The sequence below is a fragment of the Mus caroli genome, unplaced genomic scaffold, assembly GCF_978045245.1.
Source record: "Mus caroli unplaced genomic scaffold, Mus_caroli_1 scaffold_4, whole genome shotgun sequence".
Taxonomy (NCBI): domain Eukaryota; kingdom Metazoa; phylum Chordata; class Mammalia; order Rodentia; family Muridae; genus Mus; species Mus caroli.
The window spans coordinates 11,510,621-11,533,022 of NW_028227259.1; the positions used below are offsets into that span (position 1 = coordinate 11,510,621).

Sequence of the window (22,402 nt, forward strand, 5' to 3'; positions counted from 1 at the left end):
AGTTCAGCAGTCTCAGGACACCAAACAGGAATCAGCAGAGGTGGAACCATCCAGCAGAAACTGCTAGGCTTCCAACTCAGCTTGGATCAGTGGGAGTGACTAGGATCATCCAGGACACCAGGAAAAGTTCTCTGCTATCCCTCTCTCAATGAAGCAAAAATCAATGAAGACTCGAGACTAAGTGTTGCAAAGCTAGCTATGCGAGCACACTGTCGCTGTCTGTTGAGTTCTATTTATACTCTCTCCAAACATCACATATTCTCCCATGAGCCCCGCCTCAGCAAAACAACACGTGAGTCTGCATCACCTGACATATCCAGAAGCTTCCACTTCAGTTTAGAGCTATTTTAAAACCTGATGTTTTTTAGCTAATTGTGTCCCAATTTGTTTCTTGACATGTGTGTCTGTCTTAGCACATGAGACTCAGCATCATTTAGCAATAGGAAGAAGTAACATTCAAAACCAATAATAATATTATGGTGAATCAAAGGAGTCAGTTATAAAAGGCTAGATATTTTATGGTTCTGTTTGTTTATGTAAATGTCTAGATTAGGCAAAAGAAGAAAAATGAGATTAGTGATTTTCTAGGGCTGGAAGAATAGAATGGATTAAGGGGGATGGCTAAAGGATATGGGGCTTCTTGAGGGGGCACAAAACATTTCACAAATGGTGTGGTCATGGTTGTAGAACTCTGTCTCTACTAAGAGCCACTGAACTGTACATTTCAAATTGGTAGGTGTTAGGGAATTAGTATAGCTGTTAAAACAATCACAAATTGCTGAAGGGAAACGTGTTCAGAGGTAGGTTTTTAACCTCTGTAATTCCGATTTTACTTTTTCATGCACTCTATAGTAGATGATTTAGTAATGGTTGTTCCAACTCCTTGATAATGTTGCTGAGTCATATTTTGCAAAATCATAATTATGTATATTATTAGTGTGATGGTTACCATCTCATATCTGAATTACCAATGTCATTCACTTATTAGTATAGTAAGTAACTCATTTGTTTTCATCTGATGCAGAGATTTTTCCTTTTATATCTCTATTACCTAACTCAGAAGAATGTACACACACTTAGCACTCACTGTATCAAGTCCAACTATTTACCTCAATATTTATAGTTCTTTTTAAACTTTCATTTTAAAAGTTCATTCCATTCATTTCATTCATCACAGCAAACTTCATTTCAATCATAAAATATTGGCCATCTTCTGTTCACACTTTGCCTATTAATCTTTTAGTAAGATATTCATATGAAACAAAATATTCCCTAGTCTGGACTGAATGCTTATGTCTCCTCAGAATCCTTCGCTGAAGCCCTAACACCCTGGACTGGAAGGCAGAGCCCTTGGGAAGTACATAGAGAGAGATGGAATCCTGAACGTGGGGGACCCATATCAGTATGAGAAGAAAGAATTCTCTTCTCTCATCCCTGGTCCTCTTTCCTTTCCTTCCTCTACTTCTCCACTTAGTAAAGCACCAGCCAGCAAGAAAAGCCTCACTGGAGAGAGAGCTAGATCCATTGGCCCTTTAATCTTAGATTACCAGATTTGAGAAATACATGCCTGCTGTTGAAGTCATGTAATCACCATACTTTGCTATGGCAACCAGTTCAGGATTCCAGTGCTCAGTTCCCTGCCCACCAGTTTCCCTGGAGAGTTCTTCCAGCATCCAATCAGAAGTGAGGATTCTTTCCTCACATCCTTGACTAGCTATTCAAAGGGAAGGGACAATTCATGTAAGTCTTTGACAATTCCTCTTCGCCCCCACACAAGGTGTGCAGCTTCACCACGACTCAGTCCTGTTTCCCTTTTGGCTGAACTGCTGGCCCCACACTTATCTGGCCTGAACCATGGAGGAAGGACAGTCAACTGATGGCTGCAAATGGCCCAGTCACATTAGATTTCATTAATTCTGAAATTCTTGATGAACTTTTAGAGTGTCAGGAAACACAAAGGAGGTAGAAGGTGACCAAGTACCCTAAAAGTGTGCGGGTTTTGTTCTATTTTGAAAGAATCCAACAAAAAGCTGAGGGAGTTCTTAAGATTGCTTATCTTGTGCCCTGCAGGTGTGACTAACAAAACGGAAACCTATAAGCTCTGCTTGCTCTGAGGGACCCAACCCGAAGCTAAATATTCAAATGGGAGGCAGAGACTAATTGCCTAATTTTTATCTCGTCAAGGAATGTATTTTCTTTGCTAGTGGCTTCATCATCTAATTCATCAACATTTCTCCTATAATCAGCAGTGCAACTGACAGGGAGAGTCCAGCCTTCCACCTAGGCTCCTCCCCTCACGCTGGATGAAAAGCCATCTAGTCCTTGGCCTGCCCTGGAAAGATGGACTGTAGTGTAGACCAACAGCTCATTTAAGAGCAAGGAAGCTAAGGCCTACAAAAAGAAATGCCATGCCTACTGGCACAGGAGTTACAACAGGGCCATAAACCATGGGTCCGCAGCAGACTTGTTTGTGTGTTTTATTGCTCACGCCATTTTAAAATAATTCTTTGATTCTTTGTCAAACGTTTTTGTCGGATTAGGAAGAAATTCCTTAGAAATGTGTTCCCGTATGAAAAGGGAGGTGAGTATAGATCAAAGGGAGAGCCAGAGGAGAAGAGAAAAGGCAAAGGAGAAAGTGAGCATTGGCAACCCCAAGACTAAGATTCCCGCTTGGTTGCTCCCCACTTCGGGTTTCGCAGGGCCCCATTTCTTGCTCATTTCGCTCTATTTCCCACGGTTCTTCACCTAAGCCTACACATTTTGTAAACCCTTGGGTGGCTGCAGGCTCCGGGCATGCTCAAATGCCCTGGACTGCCTTTCCCCACCCCTTGCTCGCAACTTTGGCAAGCATCCTACTCGCGCTCTTAAGGGGCAGGTACCCACGAATCCCCGTAGTGGTCTCCAAAGCGTGGGAGGGGTCAGTGAGCTCCCAGGCGGAGCTGGAGAAGTCAGCGGCCGCATGGGTCACCTCGTGGGGGGACCTGCAGAAAACGCTGGGCTCGGCGATCACGCGGGCGCGCGGCGGTCGGAGGGGGCGCTGTCCGACGGCACGTGCGCGGGCGGGCGTGAGCGCGCGCTGGGAGTGGTCGCGGGGCGGGCAGGGGCGGGGCCGCGGCGGCGCGCGGACGCCGAGCTCGCTCGGGCTGTGCGCGGCTGCGGCTCGGCCACCGGCAGCTGCGGTGGCGGTGGCGGCGGCGGCGGCGGCAGAGGCAGAGCCTAGCGGTCGCAGGGATTCGCGGGCGCGGATCGCGAAGTGTCGCCGGCAGGGACGGCCGCCCGAGGCGGCAGCGTGCGGACTAGCAGACCTCGCCTCCAGCTTGCGGGAGCTGAGGACGTAGCGGGGCCGCCTCCCGGCCAGCCTCTCCTCGCTCTGCCAGCCGGCCCCGGCGCCGAGGGCGCGGCGACGCTCGGCCACCATGGGCTGCACATTGAGCGCTGAGGACAAGGCGGCCGTGGAGCGCAGCAAGATGATCGACCGCAACCTCCGGGAGGACGGCGAGAAGGCGGCGCGGGAGGTCAAGCTGCTGCTGCTGGGTGAGCGCGGCCGTGGGGACGGGGCCCGGGCCGGGGGACAGCGGCGAGCGAGCGCGGCATCCCAGTCCCTGAACAGCGCAGGCGGCTTCTTGGCCGCGGCGGTGACTGTCGCGCGACCTCACTGGCAGCCCAGAGTGTGGCCGGGCGGCGGGACGCGTGGGAATCCGATCTTTGAAGTTGAGCTTTGCCCTCCCTAGATGAGGGACAATTCGGGACCACAAAGCCAATCACCCCCTCTCCACGGACACCCCGTGGTGAGAGGTGTCGTGCCGCGTTGCGCTTTGCCCACGCCTGGAAAGTGCCACGTTGGGTGGCCTCGGGGCTCTTTTTTGTGGGTCCTCTTCCTCTGTGGGGTCTCAGTGATCTCCCTGTCAACTTCATATGGCGACTCGGTGAGTGGAAAAGAGCGCTGAGATTTTCCCTGCGTAAGGACTTGAGCTGCTCTGGAAGCTGAATTTTGCCTGGGTGGGGGATGGAAACCACCAAAGTTGGCTTATGTTTCCTCTCAGAGTAGGAAGGGAAGATGCTTCGCGGGTGAAAACAGCCCTGACAGGTGCGAAAGGCTCCTAGACCACAGGGTCGTTCCTCCACTGCGGTGTTCGCTCCAGTGAGGTTTGACAGGTGCACACCAGGCTTTCTTTATTCATTCTTAACACTGTTTTGCTAATAGCCGACCTGGAGGTCTTTCTTCCAGTTTTTTTGAACGGAGGAAAAAAATAAAGAGTAGATCCGGATTTTGATTGAGCGATATAAGGAAAATATTCACAGGTTATGGTTTTTTTAGATCTGTGAGTCAGGGTTTCCTTTTGTTTGTTTTTCTCCCACACTGTAGGTATTTAGGCAGATGATAGATTTCTTAGAATCTTCGTTTGCACTTCCAGCGTCGCTTGTGTTCTTCTCACAGTTGTGATAAAAGAGAAACATCACTGCACAGATCTGCTTTTTAGTAAGCTCCCGTTTCATTGGTTTAACGACTGCAGAAAGATGGTGGTTATTTCCTTCTTTCTCCATTACTAGTAGGCTTAGAAGAAGCAAACTTGGCATGACTAAAAGTAATAATGATCTGAGTCATTTTGCAAGCAAACTGTGAAATAACTTTGCATTTTAAAGACCTGGGTGGTGTTTTTCACCCATCACAGCCTCCCCCCATAAATCTTTCTCTGTAAATAGGATTGACTGAGTTTTTATATTAAAAAAGATACTGTCTTTCCACGCTGAGATCAGCGTGTTTTTAGAATATTAGCTACCGAACCATGTAACTTACAATAAACATAAAATAAAAGGATTAGACAATTCTTCCTCTGTGGCTTCAGAGCACCTGCTTGGAAGGTCTCCTTGGTGGCAATACTGTTCTCAGTTGGAGCTACCATCCACCACATTTAAAGCAGTTGTAAAATGAGCCCTCCCGGTGATAGTGGTGGCTTATCTTTTAATGAGACTCCTATGAAAGATTTGAAAAATGGAATTTTGCTTCTGCAAGCTTCAGAATGCAGGGTATCTCTTTTTATCACTGTTGACGATTTGAAGTTGATAATTCTTTGTTGTTCTCTCTGTGTATGGAGGTATCCTGTGTGTTGTAGGATGTTTAGCAATGAAGTTGACCTCCACCCATTAGATGCTAATTGCTGCTCAGCATTTCTAATCTCCTAAAATGTTGTCAAACGCCCCCTGGAGGCAGAAATGTAACCTCTGCGGAGAACCACTGTTTTAGATTAATAATTAAATATAGTTGAGTGTGTAACATGCAGCTGAAGTTGATCTCTCTTACCATGTGTGGGGAGTTAATGAGAGATGTACCAGAGTCCTGATTTTCAGAAGAAATTATACAGTTCTTATTCCTCCAAACCAGTGCATTAGAAGGATTCTAAAGTTATAAACAAGCAAACAAAGAAACAGCAAAGGAATTCCTTTAAGTGTTGTTTCTAGCTTTGAGGTTTTGCTTTCCTCTACAACTGTATTTTCTGTCGAGAATTCCAGCCCATCCCTGTCTTCCTGTGCACCACTTCATCTGACACCCTAGTTCCCATTTAAGAGAAAAAAATCCTTGTGTACTTATTTCGCAAATCTTAATTCTTGTAATAGTTGAAATTTTTTTCCCCAAGTCAGACTTAGCAGTGAACTATGACCTTTAGTCCAAATTTGGATGTTTAAGGCTGTGTGCAAGTAACTCTATGGCGTCATCCACCTAACTCATGGTAGCCGGTCAACTGAGATGTAAAGTGGTATCTAAGTAACCCAGCAATGCCACGTGGACTCTTAGGAGGGTGTCTTCATCTTCACCTTCATCTGTTTTGTTTTGCTTCTCAATAATTTACTTAAAGATATAGCATAAAAGCATTTAAAACAGTCTATTTAGAACAGTGCAATTTTTTTGCATGAAATAATGCATTGTTTTAAACATCTGAAGTGAGAGACTCTTGCATAAGATTTGCAAATAATTAGTAAATATTTGGGTGCTGGGTGTGTAGTATTTACTATTTGAATCATAGGTGTTTCCCTGTTCCCTAAGTACAGAGACTCAAGCCTGCACCAATAGAGAGGACCAAATCTTGTCTTCTGACCTGAAGGGGATCAGGTGGCACTTTTGGCCACTTAAGTATTTCAGTTTAGTTTCCGGCTTTCAGTATGTGAATCAGTTAAGATGCTTACATGAACCATGCAGATATTTAGCACTCTTGCCACTGTATATGGATAACTGTTCCAGAGGAAAATACCTTTCACTATTACATCTTTGAGAATTCATAATTCTAAGGGCAGTAGAGTTACAATTAGGACATTGTTCAGTTAGACTATGTTGGACTCCTGTCATTTATTAAATTGCATTTGGTGATGATTTTTTAAGATAAAAGGTACTAGCTTAAAAAAAAGTACAGTTCTCATGAATTCCCTGCTCAGTTGCAATCTTATTGCAAAGGTTTGAGCTGTATTTTCTTCGGTACTCTATACTCACTTCCACACACAAGCAAATCCCCCCCGAAAGCCGGATTCCCTCCTTAGCATAGCATACTGTTATAGTTATAGGCTTGAGTCGGGTGAGGACTTTTAAGTTTTCTGCTGATGGGCATTCCCTGTTGCCCTTCAATCAGCAGTCCTTCCACTCACTGCCTCTGGACACACATACTATGACTTGTGTAGTTGAGGAATTCTTGCTTTATCAGGTTTTCATTTTGCATTGCTTTAGCCATTTCCCAGAGCCTTAGTTATCAGAGAGGCAACATGTTCCCTTGGACGAGTGGACATGCCATTTCCCCCTGGGTTGTGTGCTTCTGTGTCCCTGTCTATTTGTGTTAGTAGTTATTCTAGTTGGAGCTACTGGTTGTGTCATTGTGTGCTTTGCATATGTGGAGTTTCTCTTGAATCCACTTCCCGTCCTCCCACTTCTAGCTCCAGGCTCCCTCTGCCTCACAGCCTCCTTGCTCAAGATTTCTCTGCTCCTTCCTGGCCTTTTCCCTTCGCCTCTCTTTCCTCTCATGCTGTGTGCCGAAACACATGCTGTGTGTCAGAAACCTTTCTTGCCTTCTCCATTGCATGCCGAATGAACATCTGTTTTAGACCCGGCTCCGCTCCGCCAGCATCTTCTCAGGGTTTCCAACAGGAGCAGTTAACAGGGATTAAGAATATGTGCGGTTGAGGTCTAGTGTTTGGTCTTCTTGCCTGCCTGAGTCCAACTTCTGTGAGCACCCCGGGGACAAAGTCCTTATGTTTTCTCTGTGTTCCACACTTTCTTTACAGGCCCTTTACTTTGTCATGTGTAAATGTGTGCTAAATTATGTAAAAATATGCCAGAATATATTCTTCATCATTTCCCACTGTCTGTAGGAACAAAATACCAGCCAAACAGCGTTAAAGAAAAAGGACTAGTAAAAATGTGAAAGGACCAAAATGAAGGAATGATACCTAAAATCAAACAGAGTGCTTTCCCACAGCAAGCTTATTCTTTGATAGCTCTAGCAATCGTTAGGAAGTGACAGTGCTCTTTGTTGTAGTAGGGCCTACTGTTTGAACTGTCCTAATGATCCGAGGGCATTTTACTCTTGTTTTTGGTACAGGTACATCCTCTGCTCAAGTGTTTGTTCTCCAGCTCTTTCCATTTGGACCATGATACTTGTGGAATGTATCACAGACAGAAGCTGTAATGCCTGCCTTATAGGATTTAGTGAACGGCTTCAGAAACAGAAGAACTATCTTCTAGAGTTTGGGGGGAAATGTTGGTAAAACTTGAAAATGTGTATTGTAAGCTTTTGAACCCAGCCACAATCTTAATTTTTTTTTTTTTTTGTTATTTGTTCTCATTGCCTTGGAACATTTAAGATCAACACATTCATGTAAGGCAAATGAAGTGTGTTGGTCACATTCTTAGGTCACATATTTCTTGGTCACATGTTTTGCCATGCATTTCCCCAGAGGGTGATTCCCTAGGGTCAGGCACTGTTGAGCTTCAGATCTCAGATGGCATTTGAGCCTATGAATGAAGGGCCACCAAACCTTATCTTGTAGTACTCAGGCTATCTTTTATAATAGTTTGTTAAATGATGGTTAGAAAACTTAATACAGCTAGGAGGAAACAGTTTTAAAACCAGCATTCATTGGCTTATATTAAGTGGCTTCAAATTAAAGAATATTTGATATGGGGCTCTGGAGGGCAGATTTCCCAAACAGGTTTCCGGTGGGTTAAGACAGTAGGTAGGTGAAAGTCCCCAGTCAAGCCCCATCCTTAGAATCTGTGAAAAAGGAAGTCTGTTCTGCAGGTTCTAGGGATTGCTCTGTTCCCTGGCTTTCCTCACATGCTCTAGAGCAGTGGTCCTCCACCTTGCCACTGTATGACCCTTTAATATGGTTTCTCATGTTGCAGTGACCCCCAGCCTCGTCCCAAACCATAAAATTATTTTCACTGCTACTTGATAACTGTAATTTTGGTATTCTTATGACTCATAATGGTAACGTGAATATTGTTGGAGATTGGAGTTTGCCAAAGGGGTCATGACTCTAAGGCTGAGAATTGCTCTCCAGGCAGCTGCATGTCTTAATTAGTTTATAGTAGGCCGCTGCTTACTCAGAGCCAACGGTAGCCAGTGAGCTTTTCCTCCCATTTCTCTTCTTCACTTCTGATTTTATGATTTTATGATTTTATCAAGCACATCTACAAAGATTTATAGTTAATACCTGCAAAGTGGATTTAACCACATAAGGCGACATTCACAGGTTTTAAGGATGGGGCTTGACTGGGAACTTTGACTTTACGTACCATACCCAAGTATGCAACTGTCAAAGCTTCAAGTCTGTTCTGCACACCATCTTCTCCACTTCTGCTCTTAACACCATGGGAAACCTCAAAGTCTTGTATTGGGTGTGAGTGAGATTCTAGGTATGTTTTGTGGACGTGCAAAGTAAACAAGTGGAACAAGTTGTCTGTTCTAGAATGTAATTATGGGACAAGAGGAGGCCATGAGCTCTGAACATCCCACCGTACAACCATTCAAAATGCAATTCATAGGGATGGAATAAAATGAATCCTCCTTCAGCACTCCCGAATCCCACCAGGTGTCCAGGCAGGGAGCACCGCTGCTGAGGGTCTGCACCAGGAGGTGCTGCACTCTGCCCCTTGGCCATCCCTGCTTCTTCTTGGGTGCTATCATGTGTGTGCAGCTCATAGTTATACCTTCCCCCTTCTTCTCTTGATATTAGCCAACAGGCCAATCAGCGATAGACCATTTCCTTACTTGCCCGTACAATGTTGATGGTCTTATATCATTTCATTTTTTCCTACAACATAAATTTCCCCATTTCCCATAGGATGAAAAAGCTACCCAAACAGAACACACCTATAATACTATAGTAATAGTGATTTATCATTATTATTATTATTATTATCATCATCATCATAAAAAGATGAAGTCTTTTCATCTGAATGTCTGAGTTGGTGGCTTATAAGTTTGCTTCTCATAGGACCCAACTCAACTAAGCTTTCAGCTCTTTTGAGAAGGACCCTGTCTTAGTCAGGGTTTCTATTCCTGCACAAACATCATGACCAAGAAGCAAGTTGGGGAGGAAAGGGTTTATTCAGCTTACACTTCCATACTGCTGTTCATCACCAAGGGAAGTCAGGACTGGAACTCAAGCAGGTCAGAAAGCAGGAGCTGATGCAGAGGCCATGGAGGGATGTTCTTTACTGGCTTGCTTCCCCTGGCTTGCTCAACTTGCTCTCTTATAGAACCGAAGACTACCAGCCCAGAGATGACACCACCCACAAGGGGCCCTTCCCCACTTGATCACTAATTGAGAAAATGCCTTACAGTTGGATCTCATGGAGGCATTTCCTCAACTGAAGCTCCTTTTTCTGTGATAACTTCAGCTGTGTCAAGTTGACACAAAACTAGCCAGTACAGACAGACCCTTTACTCTTGTCCCTTACAAAATGTCTTCCCCACCCTTCCTCACTGCCTTTAAGGTACATGTGTGTCCCAACAGTGCATATATGAGAACTCAGATACTTCTAACATGATGCTTTAAGAAATCTATCAGCTGGGCCATGGTGGCACATGCCTTTAATCCCAGTACTTGGGAGGCAGAGGCAGGAGGATTTCTGAGTTCAAGGCCAGCCTGGTCTACAGAGTGAGCTCCAGGACAGCCAGGGCTACACAGAGAAACCCTGTCTCGAAAAACAAAACAAAACAAAAAAATAATACCATGCTCTCTCTTTCTTCTCAGTCCTTTCGAGGAGAGAACTCTGTAGTATGTATACTGAGCACACCACGGCAACGTGGTTTGTATCATGTCAGGCATATGTTAAAGCAGTTATTTTATAACACTAGGAAATGGGTGGTGGTTGTAATTTTATATTCTTTAATCCTGGATAAGCTATATACTTATGGAACCCGAAATCACTGGTTTCTGTATTGAACCCATGGTATTGTACTCAAACTGTAATGTGAAAAATTAGTCTTTCTCCCTCCGCCTTGTTAATGAGGTAGTTCTTGATTATCTAGTCTAAATTAATCATTCTTCTTGATTGCACCATACTGAAATTGCTGACTTAAAAAATGTTGGTTGACTTGCTCAGTGGGATTGGCTCTTAGAAGAAGAATCCTGTGTGACTTTTTAACTGTCTGATCAGGCAGCCTGTAGTAGCCTTCTCTTCATTATCAGTGAACTGAATACATATCCGAGTCGCATTAAGTTTGACTGAGAGGCTGTATGTAGAAAGAATTGGCACATCTTTGTTGTATCTGGGATAATTTGGATGAGTTTTGATTCAGCATATCTCCATTTATTTTTATTTTATGTGGTGCTCGTTAGAATAACTAAAACTTAATAAGTTACTCTTTACATAGTTGTGGGATAGATTCTTCTTGCTTGATCAGAAAGCACTGTGATGGGTAAGTTAAGTGACAGGCTGGAGTGTGTTTTGTTGGTGTTGTCTGTTGTTTATTCTCAGTTCTTTGCTTTGGACGATATTGTCACACGGCTGCTTCACATCTGACTTTGTAAAATGCATGGAGTCCCATCTGGAGGCATGCCCTACCATAGTGGTGTGTCACCTGGGATAATATGAAGCCCAGCAGAGTATAGCCAGATCTCACCCGCATTGTGCTCCCTCTGTGTACTTTTCCTTAAGTGGTAGGAATTATTACTGGTGGTGTTTATAAAGTATGTTTTATGGTCCTGTTATCCGTGTTAGGCTTACCAGGTGTATTTAGAGAAATAATATATTTATATTAAAAGACCAAAATTCCATGGCCAAAGGGGGCAGAAGGAGACTAGAATGAATAGTAGAGGGGTGCACTTCAGTTTGCGGGATTTTCGTGTTGCAGAATGCCCCAGAGATTACTTTGTCTATAAACTTGCCAATCTCTCTTGTGCTTTTCTGAGCATATTTGATCCTAATTGGCGGTGAGCTCTGTGTAGTGTAGAATCCCACTGATTCCTTTGCTCTCAGTGAATAGTTTTCTTCCCTTAGATGTATTGAACTTCTCCAGAGTGAAGGCAGGTGACTGGGAATCTAATGGTAGTTCTTTTTCTTGAGACCTTAAGTAGTCCACATACTCGAAACTCCCATTTTCTACAAATATATCTAGCTCATGGGGCTGGGGACAGAATAAATGAATGTACTGAAGTTCTCAGAAAATGGCCCATCAGTTCTTAATAGAGACTGTCATCAGCACTGGAGGTTCAGGCCTGTCTTATGCTTGAGCCATTTACTGCCTTAGTCGTTAATGGTTTTGTTGACTTTCTTAGCAAAGATGTGTGCATAGCGAAGGCTTCCAGAGGTAAAAATCAATTTTATTTATTTCTGCTTCTACCACAGATTCTTTGTAGAGCTTGAATTTCTGTTAATAGCCCCTTCACTGGCACTATACCAGACAATGTGCATTGTTTAGAATTCTGCAGAGATGAATTTTAAGAACATTTAAGACTTTATGATTGATTTAAAAGTATTTTTCTTCCATGTGATAAAATGAACACCATTTTCTGTGCACCCTTTCATTTTATACTTTTTCTTAATTTTTATTAAATCACACAACCCTGTAACTGTATATTATGAAAGATCATTTGGACAGATTCAGATAAATATGCTTTTTGCATGGGGGAGTTGATTATGTTCCAAACATTTGAAATCATTCTGAAATTTATCAGACTTTTGATTCTCAAGATTTTTTAAAAAATAAATAAAACTCTAGACCTACTCTGAAATTTACTTTTTGGGCAAGGAGATACATCTCTTGCAAAGTGGTAATAGCTTTTATTTTAAGTTATGAGTTATTAAACCTGTTAGTGTTTGTGCTCTTTGATAAACTATAAAAAGAGTCCCTTAAGGTTCAACTTGGAGTTATAAGAAATGCTTTCTGCTTGCATTGCCCTCCTAAGATAGGGTCATGGGCTTTTTTTATTTGGGGAATTTATTTACCTAATCTGTATTGTATATTTTCCTCCTTGGAAACTTACCTTTTTTTTTTTTTTGGCAGTCTCAACCCACACTAATTCTGTGAATTCATAGTGTTTTACAAGCACAGGTCATGTAGGTAAAGCTGCAGTGAGGCCAGTACAATACAGTGGCCATTAGAAGAAAACTTGTGTGTGGCTTGGCATTTCTTTCTTCTTCTTCTTTTTTTTTTTAGTAAAAATATTGGCTACTTTTTCCTTTAATCTTCAGTTAAAGCATGATTATGATTGCTACTCAACATTATAAGCCAGAAGTCTTGATCTTTCCTGGGTATTCCCACATGCTTAAATTTTAGCCCACTCTCTGAAGATCCTCTCCAGCTTCTGAGTAAGGAGAACTTTGCCTCTCACTTTAAACTTGCCAGCCAGGAAAGCCTTCTGTGGGTTTATCTTACCCACAACTAACTCTGTGAAGACAGAGTCAGGGATGATGAAGACGGTGTCTGCAGGAAGCCGGGCCGATCCCAGGTACATGTCCTGGCACCATTCTTGAGGTCAATGGTCCACTGCAGAATGGACCATTGATATCTTTGGTGATGTCAAGCTGAAAGATGGCATTCACTTTCTTTACCAGTTGGGCTCCCTCTTCTTTGATGTGTTGGCTAATGTCCTCAAATACCGAAAAGTTCTGAAAGTCTGACAGTTCTAGAGCCTGCAGCAGGGCCGACTCTGTGGCCGATCCCAGAGCCAGAGACTGGCAAGTCTGAGGCCTATCCCCTGCTTTGATCTTGGCTTGAGGATCAGTTCTCTTCCACATCTTACTGTGGTACTCTTGACCTTGCCATCTGCTCTGTGAGTGGCTGTGGCCACATTAATGGCTACAGGTCAGATTGTGACATCAAAGGCAAGGCTCAGGCCTCAGGCTGAGGCTAGTGTGTGTGCTGCAATCTCATTGGCCAAACAAATCCTAAAATATGACATAGGGTGGAGGTTCAGACAAGCTATTGTGAGGTAGAAATATACCACCCCCCCCCCCAAGTACTACCACCACCAGACCAGACCAGACCAACTAGAATTCCTAGCACCACAAGGCCAAAGGAGATCAGGGAACCTGGCCCCAGAATGTTCGCTGGTGACATGGACAGCTCTATCTTTCCAAATCAGGCTTCCCCCCCAGGTTTCAGAACTGGCTGAAGGAACAGTTATTTTGACTTCTTTAAAAGTACCTAATGACTAAGTCACAAATCCTGGTTGTAGATGTGGGTTTATCCGCTCCCTAGCAGAGGGGGAACCAGAATTAAAAAGAGGGAAAAGCAAAGACCGAAAGATCTCCCCAAGCAGAAGAGCCTGCTGGCCTCACGTGGTAATTATGTCACCACAGCCCCTGCTCTGAGCCATGGTGATGAATTCTAAGCCAAGTGTGGTGGCGCACACCTTTAATCCCAGCACTTGAGAGGCAGAGGCAGGTGGATCTCTGTGAGTTCAAGGACAGCCTTGTCTACAGTGTGGGTTCCAGAACAGCCATGGTGTTACTCAGAGAAACCCTATCTTGAAAAACCAAAAGATGATGATGATGATGATTGATGATGATATAATTCTAAGCATTCTACATTTGTTAGCACACCACACTTAGTTTTCATTACAACCCCTGAGATAGGCACTCTTTTATCCCTGTTGAATAGAACAAAACAAAACTGTGGGAAGTCAACTGATAGGAAGCTAGTGGCTTGGCATTTCTGTTGTTAATCCAGTCTTAAGAGGTACAGTTCACTTTGATATGAGCTATACATGCATTGCTGACCTGACTTTCCACATATCTTTGCAGTCACTTCGATCACAGATTGTATGCCAGGATGTGTCATGGCAGCACTCAGTCTGGTTGGTAAATTTGCTCTGTTGATGAGACACTGCTCTGCATCTGAGCCCTCATTCATTCTCAGCTGCCTCAGCACCCGTGCCTCTCACCTCCATCCTCTCTCTCATACTGTCATTAAAGTAATACGAGACAAAGAAAGCCATTCATATATTCCTTAGTAATTTAAAATCCTTTTCATAATAGTAGATTATTTCTGATTATGCTTTTACTTTCTCATAAATGATAATTTAGTCAGTTATGAATAGATGACTTTTCCTTTTTTGTGGTATTGCATATTGGACAGAGGGTTTCACAAGTGCTAAGCCAGGTTCCATATCACTGATTTAGATCTCCATCCTTTGTTTTCCCTCTCAAGGCACAGGATGGCCTTGAACTCACTGCGTATCCCACATGGGCTTTTAACCTGTAACCCTCCTATTTTAGCCTCCCTGAAATTATCTGGAATTACAGACTTTTACCACCAGATCTCACTAGATTATGGACTTTTTTCATTGATGTAGAAGTGGTTTTATATTGTAGACTAATTCAGAGATCTGGAGGCCTTGAAAAATACAACACTCGTGGAACCACACCTGTCAGTATTTATTTACAAGGTAGTGTCTGGTCTCTCCTCCTCTTGGATGAAGTACTTTATGCTTAGGTTGGGCTTTCCCATAACTCTTGTTGCTACTTCTGTATGTTCAGGGTTCATTTCCTCTGTTCAGTAAAACTTTTAGCTTACCTTTTAAACATGCTGACCTTTTACTGTGTCAGTGTCGTTGCTGGAAATCATTTCGAAACCCTTAGTTTTGTTTGTTCATTTCTTTTATTTTCTAGATTTCTAATCACTGTCTTCAGTGTATGCATAGTTTGAAAAGTTGGGTGGTCTCCTTGATGCCACTTCATAGTAGAGTGTGTCCCCCCTGTAGCTCCTTTCCACGGTGCACATGGAACAGGAACCCGTGTGAGCCTTGTGCATATTAGGATGGTTCTACTGTCCTATCAGTTTTGTGGAATGAAAGGGGAGGGCAGAATTTTCTAAGGTTCCTAAGACCATTTGATCAAGGCTGAGGACAACATTTCTTATCCTTTGTTTAGACACTCCTCCCAACCCCACCTTTTCTTTCTTCTTCCATTGTTGAAGGTACCACCAATCATTGATATGTTAGATGAGGAAGTTTTCTGGTACTCTGCTGGGCATCCTGATTGACTTTCATGGTAGTTGGGGTAATTCTCATCTGTTGGCAAACCTCATTGACTTGTCATTGCACTTGTTGGACTACTAACAGGCAGCTCAACAACCTCGCTTTTGTCTTAATGGACTGTCTGTTGGTCCTTCCCAATTACTGTTTGCCTAGGGCATCCTACTGCTGCAGGGTCATTATGGGGAATCCGTGCTCTGAACTCTTGAGTACTCTGCTGCTTCTGTCCATTGCAGGCCTCAGGAGAAGTACACACTGTGTCCATTGCTCACAGGTGCCCTGGGGTTGGGAACTGTGTGTTCAGCCTTTCCTACATACAGTTGTCCACCAGGTTGCAGAGAGCCTCCTCCCCGGCCGGTCAGTTACCTCTAGAACTTTGGCCCAGGGGAGAAAGGAAGAGAGAGGTCCAACTCTGTCTTGCTTGTCCCCATTTGTCTTCTGTCTTTGCTACTAACTACCTCCCAAGCTTGTAGGCTTTGCCAAGAGGGTTGCTTGGGAAAGTAGGCCACTTAGATATTCTTCTATCTCCATCTGGTGACATGCATATCTTATTTTTCCCCCATTATTCTTCTAAGTACGAAAGAGAATAAAAACCCCACCAGCAGATTTCAAAATACTAAGAACATTATCATCTTTTTAAGTGTGTGTGTGTATGTGTGTGTGTTTGCGCGTGTGTGCACGCGCACGTCTGTGTTATGGTGTGTGCATAGGAATGCAGATGTCAGGAGAGGTAGAAGGCCCCTGATTCCTCTGGAACTGCAGATGCAGGTTGTTGTTGGACACTTAATATGTGTGTCAGGAATGGAACTCGGGTCCTCTGTGAGAGTGTCCTGTGCTCTTAACCACAGAGCCCTCTCTAGCCCATGAATATTACATTCTCTACTGCCTGCTCTGAAGTTAGGTGTATTTTTTAACCTTTCTTTTTTTCCTCTTGAAATTCTTCCTCTTAGCCATCCCTGCAAATCACAATTGCCAACCCATTTTTTTCTAGAACCTCTTTTCTTAAACTTATAACATGTATAGACAGATTTGAACTCTCATGTTCAGATTGGTTCTCAGAAGGTACAGGATTGGGTCTAGATTTTGCATTTTTTTTTTTCTAAGACTCTCCGGGCATCCCTGTGCTACAGGGCCACAGGCTAGTCCACAGGATGAGAAGCATAGCCCTGGAGGAGAGAATCCTCCCAACATCGTTACAGTTAGCCTTCTCATAAGTATTTTTCAAGCCTTGTCTTCTTCCTTCTTTTCTCAACATTCAGAATACCTCTCATAATCTTATCAATAGGGTTTAACAAATACCTTATATAATAAAGTGAGCTCTTACTAAGCCTTTTACACTAATATGTGCACATATACATATTTGTCAATATCTCTCCTGCTTACATATCATTTTTGTACTATGCATTTCTGATATAAATCTGGGGAGTAGATTGAGTAGGACATTTTGAGGAAAAATAATTCAGTGTCATCTTCCATGGAAACATGCACTTCCTAAGCACTGACCCAGAACCATAATTAGTGACAGTCAATCTTCCATTTCTACGTGTGGAAGAGCTTTCATGTGAAGCCCCTTTGATGATAAGATTATTCAGGTCTGTCTGGAAGTGTCCTCGTAATGTTTTTATGACTGTTTTTTCCTGTTGATGTTCATGGCGGAATGCCTTTGTTGGCCATAAAGAAGTTGCTCTTTGGTTGAACGCTGTGTCTCCTCATCGTTTCTGCTAAAATCTGGATCTTAATGTAATGACTAAGCCTGGAGCCCGTGGGAGGTCCCAAGGGATGGCTTTCCGAGGGGCCTTTCTCCTCATGGGAGTCCAGCTTCCAGAACCGGGAGGAATGCTTTTGAAGTTGTCTAGTCTGGTTATGGTGTCAGAGCAATTCAAACGAATTGAGACTTTTGCAAAGTGTGCAAATGCCAGAGAGATCAGTTGAAGAAGTTTAAAATAACTGGCCTTGGAATGATTGACGGTGCCATGATGTTCATAACCAAATTTTCCCCCTATCCAAAGTTTCAGCATAATTTTTATTGTATCCAGAAGGGAATTTAGAACTTAGACCACTCACTTCTCATTAATAATTGTAAGTACTTATGATCAACTATAGCCCATGTTCTTCAGCTTGTTTGATTCCTACGTATCATTTGTGGACTGGGCTTACTCGAAATTAGTTGTAACATCTGGTTCTTAAACACATGTAATTCACTTAACAAATTTTTATAGAATGCCAAGTCTATGCTTGCAGGACCCACATATCTTAGAACGGAACAATCTTTGGGAAGCTACAGAAAACAGCCTTTGAACAGTGGCCATGAATAACACAGTCTAGTTGTTTTGGCCTGTTTCATTATAATCCATTACCCAGATTATGTAACCATCCTAATGTTGGCGATGGAGATCTTCCTGCTGTGTTGTAAGTCTGCTGCCTTATCATACCATGTGCCTATGTTCCTGCTGTGTGATTTTTAAATTCCTAGGTTAATGCTGTTGAGCTTTTATAAGGTTTATACTCATAGGGACATCAGAAGAGCTTACAAGGCTATAATGTTTTATCTCTGACATCATAAGGTGTCAGGTACCAAGATGCTTATCATGCTGTTTTCTTGGTAAAAATATTTCACAAATAAACCCAGGATTTATTATTGTACATCGATACCTGTCCAGGTGGGTATCTTATCTTCCCGTGCTTTCACGTCCAATTGTCCCCTGAGCTTTGTCACCTCTCTTTGGCATGTGGTCTACTCCACCCTCCTTTTCCATTTTCATCTGAATCCGTCTGCTGCAATCGTCTCCTATCTGGTCTTCCTGCCTGCATAACTTCCACCTGTAAGCCTCTTGATTGACAGCTTGAATTTTAGTGGCTGCTCTAAAGTCCTTCGTGGTTCCCATTATTTAAAGAGCAGCATCCTAATTACTAGCATGGTGTTAAGATTCTGTGTGGTTTGGTTTCCACTCTGCCTCTGCATATTTCCCAAGCCCCTGCTTTGCCATTCTCCAGCCCTTCCCGTGCTTGGCTATGACATCATGTATAGCAGATAGTGCTGATCCCCATGCCTGCCCTTATCTTGTTCCTCTTCCCAGGAAGCCTTCCCTCTTATCTGTGTCTGGTCCTGCCTATGTAAGTTCAAGAACAGAATTTGAGACATGGATTTTTTTTTTCAATATTGAATATCAGGATTTTTAGTGAAATAATTTTTTATTGATTCCTAATCATGATTTAAATGTATTTCAACATCATCTGAATATATACAATTGCCTAAACTTGTAATTAGGCTGAAGATTTAGATAACCCCAGAGCCAAACCAGTGCATACAAAGTTAAATAGTGGAGCAGTTTCCCCGAGCACCACATCCTCCTTGCTTGGTGTGATGCCACCTAGGAGGCTCAGCTTTGCACGCTCCATGCCTACTCCCGAATGCCAGGATGGCTCTGTACTCTCCTTCTCTCTCTCAATTTACAACACCTCAGTTTAGAGTGGCTCCATCTTCTTTGGTAGAACAAAAATTTCCTTGTAGCATCATGTGTAATAGGAATCAAAAGGCCTCTTCTACCTCCATTTGTTTGCTTGCCTCCCTCCCTCCCTCCCTCCCTCCCTCCCTCCCTCCCTCCCTCCCTCCTTTCCTCCATCCTTCCTTCCCTCCCTCCCTCCTTCCTTCCCTCCTTCCCTCCCTCTTCCTCCCTCCCTTTCCCTCTCTCTCGCTCCCTCCCCCTCTCTTTCTTTTCTCTGAAAAAACCAAAACCAGCACCACAACACAACAATCTATCTGGCCCTCCCTAACATTAACATTAAACTACCGAAATGCAGATTACCAGGCAATACTACTAAGTAACTGTCTATCGTGGGCAGTGGTGGGGATTATATGGATCCAAACCTGTGTCTGGCATGGATCCTACCCTTAGGAAGTTTAGTGGAAAAGAGAAAAACAGACAGGTCACTCATGTAACAGAAGGCAGAATGCTGAGCAGTGGGTTTACACGGGTGCAGGAAGCACCTACGCTTCAGTGAGTGTTTCAACTTCTAAAGCTGCTTGGCTAGGATATGGTGAGTATGAACTAGAGAGGACTCAGAAGCAAGAGCAGAAGCTGCTCTTGCAGACAAGCCCAGTTTGTCTCCCAGCATCTAGATTGGACAACTCAGACCTAGGAGAACTTCTGCCCTCTACCAGCCACTCTGGGCAAGTGCATGCATGAACACACACACACACACACACACACACACACACACACACACACACACAGGTAAGTAAAAAAATAAAATGAATGGTAAAGATTTCCCCTCCCCCATCTCTCCCTCCTTCCCTCCCTTCCTCCCTCTTTTTTTTTCTTTCAGAGCATATTTTGTATGTTTCCTTTTTTATTGATTTTTAAAAATTGTGTGTATATACTTTTTCTATTCTTTTTCATTGTCTGCATTTCTTTGCATTTTCTAGAACTAATATAAATAGTGTTAGTGTCATGTCATTTCTTCATGTATTATTTCCATTTTTTAACCTGCAAAATTGATCTTCTAAGTCCTTTCCTACATTAAAATCTGAGAAAAACTTCCTTATGTTATTTCAAAAATGTGTACAACTACATTTTGAATGTAAAAGGGTCTCACATATGAAGACAGGGCTTGGCAGAGTATATGCTAAGCACATATTTACTGAATAAGTTAATAATAATGACGGCTGAAAACATAAATAATCAACTTGGTATGAATAATAGCCTGTGCCCAATCAAGTGTTTTAAATGCAGTTTTAAAAGGCGAGAATGAATCTTATAAGCTTTAAAATAGTATGGTGGCTTGCTTAAAAAAAGAACTAGACTATGAAAGACTAATTCCAGAGTAAAACTGGAGTTAATATAAATTCACTCTCATCTCTTATACCTTCAGTATCTAGGGCTGAAATATTTCAAATAGAAAGTGAAATTTATTTAAAAGAGAAACCCGAGGCAATTTGATGTCCTGAATTTTTGAAGGGAGACTTAATTATATTTAATGCACTGTATTTACTGAAGATTGACTGTAGAGTGTTCCATTTAATTTTTTTAAAACATCAATGACTTTCCCCTTAATCAAGGAAACCAGAATACTGAACTTGTGAAGATTTGGCACATGATGGGAGCCCTTTCTGTCCTAGCATGCTGGTTTCTAATAGCTTATATCAGAGATAGGACAAGGGAGAATCCTATGAAGTCTGTGACTCCAGCCTCCAAAGGGATCAAAGGCACACTGGGCCTTTGCACCTTCTCCCTTTTGTGGCCATAATAAAGTTTTACATTCTCTGTTTAAAGTTTTCCCTGTAAACTCTATCCTAAAATCAGGAAACTGAAATCGACACATGATTTTTCTAGTAATGTTTTGAATCTGCTTGAAAGCTATCTTGGTTTTAACGACTAAATTAGAATTAAAGCCGGTCCCACCTCTGACTTGAGCAGGAGTGTGCTGCAGTGGCTTGTCTGGTATGGTAGGAGAAGACAGTGAGGTTCCTGTGAACCAAGTCAGAGGTGGCGAGGGTAGGATGCTGCTTCCGTCCTGAGCATGGGGTGATGGAAGCACACCTTACTCTGAGGACTTTGTCACTGACTTCAGTATTCCAACTGGACTCTTAGATACATGTCTGTAAAAGCCATTGGGAAGACATATAGGTCCTTTGTTGCATTTTCAGTAATGTGAAATTGAAAGGCCTTAAACGATATTATTTTCTTGCTTCTGTGTAGATTACTTGATTTTCTTCATCTCAGTATTACCATCTGTAACTTCTATTTCTTTTTTTTTATTATTATACCCATACATATTTCAAGCATCTGATTTATATAAGTTCCCATGGAAACCAGCTTTAGGTAACGCCTATGTTAATTTTCTCAGGAAGTAAATAGAGGTGATACTTTATTGTATGTTGCTGCTTTTATGACACTATTGTCCTTTGGCTGAGTTATGGTTTGCAAGCATTTTTAAGGGTGTATTTTTAAGAATATGTATGAATTTGGTGAATTCCATGAGGCTGGCTCAATAGTGGAGACTAGGATTGACCCTGGTACCCAGGGACTGGGTGCACTTCTGCACACTCGGCATGACTATGAATTTCCAGATGGAAGTTACTAGGAATTTCAGTGTTCTAGTTTTTAGTTTAAGTTTTTTTTCACAAACACACATGCACGCGAGTGCACACACAGACACACACAGACACAGACACACAGACACAGAGCTTTTTTGAGCTTGAGGATACTTGTATTAGACTTTAAAAGAAAAATCCCAGGTCACACAGCTATCAATTCTGTCCCCTGCCTGTAGGATGAACATACAGAGAAAGACAGGAAGCCCTGCCATTTAAGGTAAGCTGGCGAGGAGATCAGACATGTGGTGGACACACAGCCTTATGTCGGGGAGGGAATTTACTAGAGAACCTTCATATATGTTCATGATGATAGACAGTTTAATTATTACACTATTCTTGAAGTTTTGGTTTTCTTTATATTAAAGGAAATCATGAATAGATGCTATGTTTGAGATAAAAAGCATATGATATTACTTGAAGATAGCATTTTCTCCACGTGGCAGGAACTTAGTTTCAGTCATTCCATCTGGAGTTCTGCTGTCATCAATGCTGGGCTGTGTTCCAGCATTAAGAAAGGAAGGTAATTGTGAAAGGCTTGGATTTATAGTTTAGTAGGCTACAGATAGAGTATCTTTTAAAAGTAGGTTATTTTTCTATAGAATACTTTTTACCATAGTGACATACCATTGGACAAATAATCATAACATATTAGAGGAAAAAAGTAGATTGTTAAACTGGATTACTTTTTGCTTTAGTCTGCTTTTTAGCTCATCTCAAAATGGCCTGTCCATGTTGAACTTATAAATTGTAACAAAAGTACAGAAGTTTTTCTGCATTACTGACCTAACATCTGGGATTGTGTACCTTTGGAAATATTTGCTTGCTAAAAGGAAA

General features: G+C 42.5%; 1 protein-coding gene and 1 pseudogene across 1 annotated transcript in view; one reads left to right on the plus strand and one right to left on the minus strand.

Annotated features, from left to right (window-relative positions):
• Window positions 1–3,165: 3,165 nt before the first annotated feature.
• Gnai1 (G protein subunit alpha i1) overlaps window positions 3,166–22,402 on the plus strand; it is a 78,562-nt gene continuing 59,325 nt past the window's right edge. Inside the window, exon 1 of the mRNA XM_021162971.3 lies at window positions 3,166–3,534. Within this exon, the coding sequence (XP_021018630.1) occupies window positions 3,417–3,534 (118 nt within the window). The 5' untranslated portion in view covers window positions 3,166–3,416. The remainder of the gene's footprint in view (window positions 3,535–22,402) is intronic.
• LOC110294622 (SCP2 sterol-binding domain-containing protein 1-like) lies at window positions 12,760–13,231 on the minus strand (annotated as a pseudogene).